Consider the following 11,310-nt stretch of genomic DNA (forward strand, 5'->3'; position numbering starts at 1 on the left):
TCTTGAAGAATGTGTCAGACTAAAATCAGAAGAAGCCATGCAAAAGTTGAATAGCTTTAATATAGTTACCATACAAAATGCACTTGTATTTCAATCATCAGCTGACAGAAGTTTCATAATGCAGACTCACTGACCACATAGGTGAATGTAAATTGCATTTGGATTCCAGAAATTGCAAGAAAGACATAATTTATCATTCTCACTTCACCATTTAGACCCTGCACAACCGCTACCCCCTAGAACAGCAGTCTCAAACTCATTCTACAGAGGACAGTGTCTGCAGGTTAAGTTTCAAATAAGACCTAGACAACCAGGCGAAGGGAGTTCCTTACTAATTAGTGACCTTAATTCATCAATAAAGCACAAGGGAGGAGCAAAAAGCCGCAGACACTCGGCCCACCACAGAATGAGCTCGACACGTGCTCCAGAACGTGGAGACAGTACAGGTGCATCAAAGCTGGGACCGAGAGACTGAAAAACAGCTCCAGGCCATCAGCCCGTTACCCTGCCCTGAACGTTAGACACTGTCACTAGCCGGCTACCACCCGGTACTCTACCCTGCACGTTAAAGACTGCAGCCCTATGCACATAGTCACTGAACACTGGTCACTTTAATAATGTTTACATAATGTATTCTAGTCATGGCTCATCATATACAACTACTGCTGTACACACCTTTCTATTCATATACTGTCTATACAGATCATTTACAGTTGCAGCCAAATATACATTGGCATCCTTGGACTTTTCTTAAATGATTCCCTATTTCAGATCTGGACTTTCGCTGGCCACTCCAGAACGGCGGCAGGGTAGCCTAGTGGTTAGAGCGTTGGACTAGTAACCGGAAGGTTGTGAGTTCAAACCCCCGAGCTGACAAGGTACAAATCTGTCGTTCTGCCCCTGAACAGGCAGTTAACCCACTGTTCCCAGGCCGTCATTGAAAATAAGAATTTGTTCTTAACTGACTTGCCTGGTTAAATAAAGGTAAAATAAATAAAAAAAAACAGTCCAGCATCTTTTCTTCAACTATTTCTGGGTGCTTTCTGTTGTGTGTTTGGGGTCATTACCCTGCTGGAAGACCCACAACCTTCAATTCAGAGACAGCTTTTGGATGCTGGGTTGTACATTGGACTCCAAAACACTTGATAATCTGCTGATTTCATGATGCCTGCACGTTCAAGGCCCCCAGTAGCCGAGGCAGCAAAGCAACCCCACAGAATCATCAGACCTCACGCATCTTTGATTGTAGAGAGTTCTTTTCATTGAATGCTTGATTTGGTTGTCAGTAAAAACACCACATAACATTTCCCCCAGGATTTTGCCTTGTTTGGAGAAGTTCCACCAGGCTTTCTTGTCTCCCAGCAGTCGTGTCTTACTATGTTCACCAATGGCAAAAGCATTCGAAGAAAACAACACCCTCCCTTCAATCAAAAAATTGGGGAGGTTCGAAAAATGCTCTGGGTTTGCTTTGCTGCCTAGGAAACTGGGGGCCTTGAATGTGTGCAAGACATCACGTAATCGGCAGATTACCAAGGTGTTTTAGAGTCCAATAATCATCCAGTGTCCACAAAAAAAATATTTATGTTAAAGGTTGTGGGTCTTATAGAAGGACAACGACCCCAAACACACATCAAAAGTACCCAGGAATGGTTCAAGGAGAGTTGCTGGACTGCTCAGGGCCCGGTTCCCAAAAGCATCTTAAGGCTAAGTTCATAGCTAGAACCTTCGTAGGAGCATCGTTAAAATCTCTGAGCCGTTTCCCAAAACCATTGTTATTAACGTTGCGTTTAAAACACTTGTAATCTAATGCCTGCCTCAGACCACTCGCAGGACCGCTAAGTTTGTCATTAGACGCTTTTTTTGCCCTCCCGTTATACAGAGGATCTCTGCTGAACCTTGAATCACATGGTTTATCCGTCTTTCTGTAACCACCGATAACTTCAGAACAACGTTGACTACAAATACAAAGTTGCCAATGTCTTTGCAATTGATACAAACAATCAACATATACAAAGATGCCTCACATTCCAACCGAGATGACTGCATTCAAAAAATAAATTCAGTAGCCTATAAGGCCTCTGTCAATCATATTGAAATATATTTCATGTTCAATTAATTGACTTCTATTTTGCTATTTGTACACTACTGTTTAATTTTTTCCTCAATATATTTAATGATGTGCCAAATCTTGATTTAATGCATTATTATAGGGTGAGCATTAGAATAAGCCGCCTCAATATTTGTAGCCTTAGGTGATAATATCTCTAAGAGCTGATCCATTGTCAGTATTGTGGAATAATTTGAATGTTAAGGTCAGATTTGAATGGAGAATTCTGATCCGAGAGCAGTGTTACCTTTCTTTTGATTCTATCAGTATCGTCACATGCCTCAACGACGCACTTAGTGAGCGTTCTCTCTGCGTGGTGTTTTGGGAAACTCATGTTACATCTTCAGCCGTTGTCGGAAAGATGCATCGTTAATACACTCGTAAGCCTAAGTTCCATCGCTGTCGGGAAACCGGGCCTGGAGTGGCCTGTGAAAAGAAAAGATCTGAATCACATCCATAACCTATGGCGAGAGCTGAAAACAACAGTTGGTGGAGGGAACCCCTCAAACATTGAAGAATTAGAGCAGTTTGCTGCTGAAGATTGGGCCAAATGTGCCAGTAGGAAGGTGCAGCAAGCTCATTGATAACTGCCAACAATGCTTATTGTAGCTATCTGGGCCTAGGGCAGTGAAACCAAGTACTAGCTCCAGGGTGCCAATAATTTTGTCCATGCCATGTGTCTTTATTTTCTAAATTACAATTGCAAACTTAAGTTACCAAAAAGAAAATGGGTTCTGCAATGTTGAAATCCAATAGCAAGGTGTGGATATCTGTGTACACGACCAATAACTTTGATTTGAGTGGCTGACAAAGGAAAACGCTGGCCACTCTTTCATTAGAGGCAACGTAACATCCCTACTTCAATTCCAAGCTGAACCTTTAAAACAACTCAACATCTGGTTGTGTCATCTTGGGTCACTCATTTCAAAGTGTCACTTAACAGAAACAATGGTGGTGATCCTAAGACGTTCTGCCTATTCACCTCTCAGAAGTCCACAGCCTTGAGCTTCCTCTCCTCTTCCTGGGTCAGAGGCTGCTGTGAGAGGATCTTCTCGTGGAGACGGTGGTGCTTTCCGATTCCTAGTCTGGGCAGGCCGCGGTTCAGGCCCTCCAGCAGCACACAGGACTTACACAGCGCCTGGCTGGAGATGTAGCCACAGCGGCCGCAGGTCCCTTGAACGGGCATCTTCACGCCCTCCCTCACTGACAGGTTCTCCCCAGAGTGGATGACGTCCATGATGGCGCTGGGCCGCACAGCCTCCAGGTCTTTCAGGAAGGTGCGGGCGTGGCCTCTGTAAGCGTTGGGGGAGTAGATGCACTCTGTGGAGAAGTAGTCCAGCTTCTTGAAGTAGGCGTAGAGGACAATCTCCTTCTCGTAAGCATATTTGAGGGGCTTGCAGCGTGGCACCACCCCTTCACCCTCGCTCGCTGTGCTTATAGCAGTGCAGCGACGCAGACGGGCGATGTCTCCTCGGAGGACGTTCATCAGAACTGTCTCTGCCACATCGTCAGCGTTGTGACCTGAGAACAGAATCAGACACACACAGGAACATCATTTTAAAATCAGTCCCTCCAGGATTTGACAGATATTTTTTTTGTGATAGTTGCAGGCCAAGATGCTTGATTTTGCTGAGGCAATGATTACATTTTGCATGGCAATTTGTGCTAGTTTGATCTAATTTGTCATGAAAATGCACTGACGAAGTTGACTTGTTGCTTGATCAAACCATTTATGCTGTAAAAGTATAAAATGGTTGATTGGTTAAAATTGAGAGCCCCTTTTTCTAGTTGCGCTGATGGAAGAATCGCAAAACTCTGGAGGGACTATTTTAAAAAGTCCACCTTCATCTAAAATAAGAGATCAAATAAGCTTGTTATATATTACCTGTACATATCTTATCAACCTTCAGCATCATGGCTCCCCTGTCCAGCGCCTGCCTTCTGAACACTCCACAGAAAGTGCAATTGTTCTTCAGTCCAACCTGCTTCACTATGGCATCCATGGTCCAGCCATACAGCTCCTCATAGGATACAATCTTCAGAGGCAGCTCATACTGCTGCTGGTTCCTCTTCACTGTCTCCAAGGAGTCGTCACGGTAACCTGTGATGCCCTCATCCACTGACAGTAGCAGTAGTTTCAGGCCGTAGTTATAGCGCTCATTTAGGACTTTCATGACATGTGCCAGCACAGTGGAGTCCTTCCCACCCGAGGCACCAATGCCCACAGTTTCTCCATGTTTGAAGAGCTGCGCTGAGACTATTGTCTGATGCACCTCCTCCTCAAAGGCCCAGAAGAAGCATTCCTTGCACAGGGAATGGGCCGTCTTTGGACGTTTTAGCACTGCACGCTTCTCAGCACAACTGCTACAGAGGACTGGCATCTTAACTGTGGATGACAGGAGAGTTTGCTATATGAAGGCTATAGCATAAATGACCCCTTACAAGGTTGAAGTGTTTATCTGTGTTATACGAGTTATAGGAGGTCAACAGACTACTAGATAGCTAAGTGTTCTGCAGAATACTGGACAACCTGTTCAAATAACAGTTATCTAGCTAGCAATAATATGCCCGTTTCGGTTAGTTATCTAGCTAGTATCACCTACTTTGATGAGCGGCTTGATAGATACAGTAACGTCAGCTTGAAAGTTAGCTAAATATGCTAGCTAGATAGCAGTTACTTAAACGGTTCTAAAAGTATCGAAATGCGTTACCAAACTCCAATTGAAAGTATGTAAAGTCTCACCCAGACTATCTAGCAGTGATCGTAGCTCTGTGTAATATGTCTAAACTTGTTGCTAATAGTATTTTACCGACGCTACCTCATGTTATTCTTTCTTTTCCGGTATTTTCATTACAGGAAATGATGTCAATGCTTGGCGGGTAACCAATCACAGCATACTATTATAATAATACACTATGTCCTCCAGTTACTGGATTCCTCAGTAGCATTTTGTTTCATATAATGATGAGGTTCGATATTATCTGTGGACTTTTAAGGAGCTCCTATGAAATTGGACCAAGTCACATATTCAGTTTTAAATTTGATACCATTGCAATTATTCATCTTCCAATCACTCTCCCACCTACATATTTTGGTCTGGAAAGCAATATATGCTGTTGTGACTCAGTAATTGAAAGGTACACTTTCTGTTCAGATAAACAATACAGGAGAACAAAGTTGAGTCACACGACCACATGAAATGTAAGCAACAAGAATTTATTAGTTTGTTTTAAAGGATGGTGCTAATTTTGAGTAGGTGAGGGGGGAGAAGTGTGTGAAGGAGCAGGGTTGTAGGGGTCAGGGCTTGGTGCAGGAAAGAGTCATTTAAGCTTAGTTGGTGCCGGCGGCAGGGTGAAAAGCTCCCCTCTGGTGCCACTGCATGTCTCGGATGCGCCTGACAGACTGGATCTGAGGGAACTGGGCACCAAACTCAGCACTGTCCTTGTATTCACCCTTTTCAAACAGGTACTGATAGCCTCTGTAGCCAGGATACTGGTATCCCACCCAACTGGTACACAACCAACAGAGGCGTGAGAGTCATGGAATGGGGGAGAAACAAAAATTAGAAAAGTATTTAGAGAAGAAAGCCGTGGAGATAAGATCAATACATGCAATTAGGAGAAAATATCAATATGGTACATTTTGGGGCAGATATAACTGCTGTTGGCAGACAGACTCACGTGCCACTCTGAACTCTGACAGAGGAGACCTTCTCTTGATATCCGTGTGCGTGGAAGCTGGGGACATCATCATCTATGATCTCGATCTTCTTCCCCGCAAAACTGGGGTTTTCATAAAGGACAATCTTGTGCTCCTGGCTGTCCTATGAGGAGAATAGAAAACACACCATAAGAAACAGTCACAGAGAATCTACAAAATGGCTGATTTGTGTTGTAGTAGCGAAGGGGGTGCTGTGTTACCACTTTAATGGGGCGGAATGCAAAGATGTTGTCGCTACGTCTGCTGTTGGTCCAGGAATCCCAGCGAGGATACTCCCCCTTCTCAAACACATACTGCTCCCCCTTACAGTTAGCCTGCTCGTATCCCACCCATCTGAGAAAGCATAGACAAGTAAAGGTGAGGAGGGCACAAGGTGATGGAGGGGGAAAGTGAAGGATGACAAAAACAAGATTAAAGGTGAATGAACATACTGTGCCTTGTGCACAATACAAGTGACTATATTTGTGTTATGGAATGGTTTGTTTGCGTCCATCTATCATTCTGTTTTTTTTGCGCCGCGGTCAACATCTTGGTCCTCATACTTCCTCTCTCTCTTTCCCTCTCTCTATCATACTATCTCTGAGCCACACTTACGGTCCACACAGCACCAGTATGGAGCCCACTTTCTCCACGCCTGCTTCCTGGAGGTTGTTACAGGGACCAGTCAGCTCATGGCAAGGCCCCTGGAAGTTCTCCTGTTCATAGATGATCAACTGTGGAAGACAGGGAGAGACTAAATGTATGTTTAGGTCTCCTTGCAATGCTCGCCCTGTCGGCATCTCAAGTTGTATCGGGAAATTATGTTGAGTACTGTGTAACTTTTGCTTTGAAAAATCTTGCAGTGTGTCATTGTCCCTGATCTATCATGCCCTGCCCCACCATTACCCATCCTTCTTTCCTGCCCTCCTCTGCCCTGCCCTTCCTCTGCCTCCCCCCCCCTCTCCCCCTCTCCCCCTCACCTTGAAAGCACTAGTGCCTGGCTGCTGCTGCTTGGATGCAGGTTTCTGGTGGTCTGTGGCCATAGTGAACCGGATGGGTTATGATGAAACTGTACAGAGAATAACATATTTTTAGGGTCCAGTAGTTTGCAGTTTGATAGGATAGTAGCAAAAACATTAAATAATAGTGCCAGAAAATCTGCAGTTAAATTCTGCACGAAGCTGGTTCTCTCATGCATGTAAAAAAAAAAAATCCCCTCCCAAAATAATGTCCAACAAAAATAGTTAAATTGAAACCGTCCTCATGTTAATCTATTTGTTTGTAAGTTAAATAGTTTTATGTATAATGACAAAGAATTATGTTATCCCAACATAAAATAATAAACTAACCTGTTTGTTAAAAAAATCTAGACAAAGTTGGATCAAAATTATTTTAAAAATAAATAATGTGGAGAGCGATGGATGTGAATCTCTTACCAGTACGTGTCTGTGCCAGTGTGTTTGTGATGGCATGCTGAGCTCAATATATACGGCGCGCTCAGGGGTGGAAACTCTGCCAACACTCCTCTGCATCCAAGCCACCCTCCAGATCAGCCTGCAATAGGCCGAGCAGACGGGACTGTGGGGTCACCGCTCTACCTGGCCCCCCTTCTCACTCCCCCTCAAAGTTATTTCATTAGTTGTCAATTTTGCCCAGCCGGTCATTGTTCGATATCCACATGATTCAGCACAACCAGTGCCAAGAGTCCCACACTTACAATGAGAGCTGCCTGTATGCCTGGACCACCAGAGAGGGAGAGAGTAAGAGAATGAGATAGAGAAGGGAGAGTGCCAAATTGATAGAAAGGGACTGATTTAACTCACAAAACCTAGTATTTCAGTTAACTCTTACATAGGATTAATGGATAACATAGTAAACAGTCATTGGGTCGTTATTAGCAATAATTTCTATTAGAGATAGTTTACTTTATGCATTTACATTTGAGTCATTTAGCAGATGCTCTTTCCAGAGTGACTTACAATTAGGGCATTCATCTTAAGATAGCTTGGAGAGACAACCACCTATCACAGTCCTAGCAAGTACGCTGAACAAAAATATAAACGCAACATGCAACAATTAGAGTTAAAGTTAATATAAGGAAATCAGTCAATTGAAATATATTCATTAGGCCCTAAACTATGGATTTCAAATGACTGGGAATACAGATATGTATCTGTTGGTCACAGATACCTTAAAAAAAACAAAGGTAGGGGCGTGGATTAGAAAAGCAGTCAGTATCTGGTGTGACCACCATTTGTGTGTTCGTTGCCTGTGGCTTATGCCTGCCCATACCAAAACCCCACCGCCACCATGGGGCACTCTGTTCACAACATTGACATCAGCAAACCACTTACCAACATGATGTTATACAAGATGTCTGCCATCTGCCCAATACAGTTGAAACCGGGATTCATCCATGAAGAGCACAGTTCTTCAGCGTGCCAGTGGCCATTGAAGGTGAGCATTTGCCCACTAAAGTCGGTTACGATGCCAAACTGCAGTCAGGTCAAGAACTTGGTGAGGACGAGGAGCAGGCAGATGAGCTTCCCCGAGATGGTTTCTGAGAGTTTGTGCAGAAATTCTTCGGTTGTGTGGACCCACAGTTTCATCAGCTGTCTGGGAGGCTCGTCTCAGACCATCCCGTAGGTGAAGAAGCTGTGTGTGGAGCTATTGGGCTGGTGTGATTACACATGTCTGCAGTTGTGATGCCGGTTGGACATACTGCCAAATTCTCTAAAACGACGATGGAGGTGGCTTATGGTAGAGAAATGGCATTCAGCATGCCAATTGCATGCTCCCTCAAAACTCAGGGGCATTTTATTGGCCACAGCACAAGGTACACCTGTGTAATGATCATGCTGTTTAATCAGCTTGTTGATATGCCACACATGTCAGGTGGATGGATTATCATGGTAAATGAGAAATGCTCACTAACATGGATGTAAACAAATTTGTGCACAAAATCTGAGAGAAATACATTTTTTGTGCATATTGAACATTTCTGGGATCTTTTATTTCAGCTCATGACACACGGGACCAACACTTTACATGTTGAGTTTATATTTTTGCTCAGTATACATTTTCCCTAAAAAGTAGTTATCAGCAAAGTCAGTGTTAGTAGGCCCGAGCTGGAAGGATGAAGTGCTCAGGTTTGGGTGTAGGGTTTTTATTTATTTTATTTTATTTAACCTTTATTTAACCAGGTAGGCAAGTTGAGAACAAGTTCTCATTTACAATTGCGACCTGGCCAAGATAAAGCAAAGCAGTTCGACAGATACAACGACACAGAGTTACACATGGAGTAAAACAAACATACAGTCAATAATATAGTATAAACAAGCAGGGAGCGCAGTAGCCTTAACAGGAGCTGACAAGTGCCTGGATTAGGACCTGCGCTGCCAACCTACCGTGTATTTGACCAATAAAATGGTTTTACAGTGAAGTGGACATAGTCTGAAAGAAATAAAGGAATTTACTCCAAAAAATGTTAACAGAAATTTGCAAAAATAGATACGATCTTGCTACCATGGAAAGGTAAATACCTGTCTATTTGTGGAAAATTTTACCTGATTAATTATTTAATCATATCCATCCCAGTTGACCTATTTACTTATGGCACTGTCTACGCTGAACAATTTGTCTTTTAAATTATTTGAGCAAAATATATTTCACTTTGGGAGGCAAGCCAGACAAAATAAAACATGCTTATTTATATTATTAATATGAGTTCGGGGGCTAAATTTAGTAAATATTGAAGCATTAAACCTATCACGAAAAGCATAAGTCATACAAAAATTATAATTAAACCTGAACTGGTTCTCGAGGAGATTAGTACAAATGTTTCCCTTTATCCAGATTACAACCTCTCACCCCTTTTTCAAAATATTTCCCTTAAACAAGCCATAAAAACTGGTTGCAATTCCAGTTTCATCTTCCAAAAAAGACAGATAGGAAACTGGTTTGTTTATTAAAGACCAACATTGACTAAATAAATACAAATATCAATTTTTCTTGAGGACCAAGATGTTGACCGCGGTGCAAAATAGTTGGGAAGAGATTTTCGATGTGCCGATTCCGTGGTACACGGTTTATAAACTGATATACAAAACAACGCTTGATTCAAAACTTACGAGTTTTTCTATTTAAATTATTATACAAAATTCTTGTCACAAACATAATGTTATGTATATGGGGCATACAACCATGTCAGCTTTGAAGAGACAGAAACATTAGATCACTTATTTTGCTATTGCTTGTTTCTGGTCACATGTTCAGGAATGGCTTTAAAAAAAATCACAACAATGATCTAAAATTAACCTTACAAATAGCACTATTGGGAGATTTGGAAAACCATAATCAATCAATCAGCAATATAATAATACTTTTAGTAAAAATATTTATCTTTAACTTACAATCTGTAGATAGTATGTATGCATTTAGACAGCTTCAGAATTTGTGAAACATCACAGCCCAGTTGAAAAATATATGGCTCATGGCAATCATATGAGGGTAGTTTATGAAGATAGGTGGGATGGACTGAGAGTAGCTGAGGGATGGATGGGTTTTAAAGCTCATGATCTATAAAAATTATGACTGAAAACACGATGTATAGGTACTATCTAGATGTAATGTACAGTTGAAGTCTGAAGTTTACATACACCTTAGCCAAATACATTTAAACTCAGTTTTTCACAATTCCTGACATTTGATCCAAGTAAAAATTCCCTGTCTTAGGTCAGTTAGGATCACCACTTTATTTTAAGAATGTGAAATGTCAGGATAATAGAGAGAATGATTTATTTCAGCTTTTATTTCTTTCATCACATTCCCCGTGGGTCAGAAGTTTACATACACTCAATTAGTATTTGGTAGCATTGCCCTTTAAATTGTTTAACTTGGGTCAAACGTTTAGGGTAGCCTTCCACAATAAATTGGGTGAATTTTGGCCCATTCCTCATGACAGAGCTGGTGTAACGGAGTCAGGTTTGTAGGCCTCCTTGCTCGCACACACCTTTTCAGTTCTGCCCACAAATCTTCTATAGGATTGAGGTCAGGGCTTTGTGATGGCCACTCCAATACCTTGACTTTGTTGTCCTTAAGCCATTTTGCCACAACTTTGGAAGTATGCTTGGGGTCATTGTCCATTTGGAAGACCCATTTGCAACCAAGCATAGCTGATGTCTTGAGATATTACTTCAATATATCCACATCATTTTCCTCCCTCATGATGCCATATATTTAGTGAAGTGCACCAGTCCCTCCTGCAGCAAAGCACCCCACAACCTGATGCTGCCACCCCTGTGCTTCACGGTTGGGATGGTGTTCTTCGGCTTGCAAGCCTCCCCCTTTTCCCTCCAAACATAACGATGGTCATTATGGCCAAGCAGTTCTATTTTTGTTTTGTTTCTCCAAATAGTATAATCTTTGTCCCCATGTGCAGTTGCAAACTGTAGTCTGGCTTTTTTATGGCGGTTTTGGAGCAGTGGCTTTTTCCTTGCTGAGC

General features: G+C 42.3%; 2 protein-coding genes across 5 annotated transcripts; both read right to left on the reverse strand.

Moving 5' to 3' along the window:
• Positions 1 to 1,008: 1,008 nt before the first annotated feature.
• ctu1 (cytosolic thiouridylase subunit 1 homolog (S. pombe)) lies at positions 1,009 to 4,983 on the reverse strand. 4 transcript variants are annotated; one of them, XM_036935740.1, is made up of 4 exons: positions 4,851 to 4,977; positions 3,993 to 4,493; positions 3,090 to 3,628; positions 1,009 to 2,533 (listed from the first exon to the last, which is right to left on the reverse strand). In XM_036935740.1, the coding sequence occupies exons 2-3, from the start codon at positions 4,486 to 4,488 to the stop codon at positions 3,093 to 3,095; spliced, it is 1,032 nt and encodes a 343-aa protein (XP_036791635.1). In that variant the 5' UTR covers positions 4,489 to 4,493; positions 4,851 to 4,977; the 3' UTR covers positions 1,009 to 2,533; positions 3,090 to 3,092. The 4 variants fall into 4 exon arrangements, with proteins under 4 accessions (XP_036791635.1, XP_021476969.1, XP_021476968.1 ...); XM_021621294.2 differs by having other exon boundaries at positions 1,009 to 3,628; positions 4,927 to 4,983; XM_021621293.2 differs by having other exon boundaries at positions 1,009 to 3,628.
• Positions 4,984 to 5,304: 321 nt separating this feature from the next.
• On the reverse strand, positions 5,305 to 7,394 carry LOC110536630 (beta-crystallin B2-like). Its single transcript, XM_021622369.2, has 6 exons — positions 7,244 to 7,394; positions 6,788 to 6,876; positions 6,423 to 6,541; positions 6,029 to 6,161; positions 5,789 to 5,931; positions 5,305 to 5,616 (listed from the first exon to the last, which is right to left on the reverse strand). Exons 2-6 carry the CDS (start codon positions 6,848 to 6,850, stop codon positions 5,439 to 5,441), a joined length of 636 nt encoding a protein of 211 aa, XP_021478044.2. The 5' UTR covers positions 6,851 to 6,876; positions 7,244 to 7,394; the 3' UTR covers positions 5,305 to 5,438.
• Between the last annotated feature and the right edge of the window lie 3,916 nt (positions 7,395 to 11,310).

Source organism: Oncorhynchus mykiss, chromosome 11 (assembly GCF_013265735.2).
Source record: "Oncorhynchus mykiss isolate Arlee chromosome 11, USDA_OmykA_1.1, whole genome shotgun sequence".
In the NCBI taxonomy this organism is placed as follows: domain Eukaryota; kingdom Metazoa; phylum Chordata; class Actinopteri; order Salmoniformes; family Salmonidae; genus Oncorhynchus; species Oncorhynchus mykiss.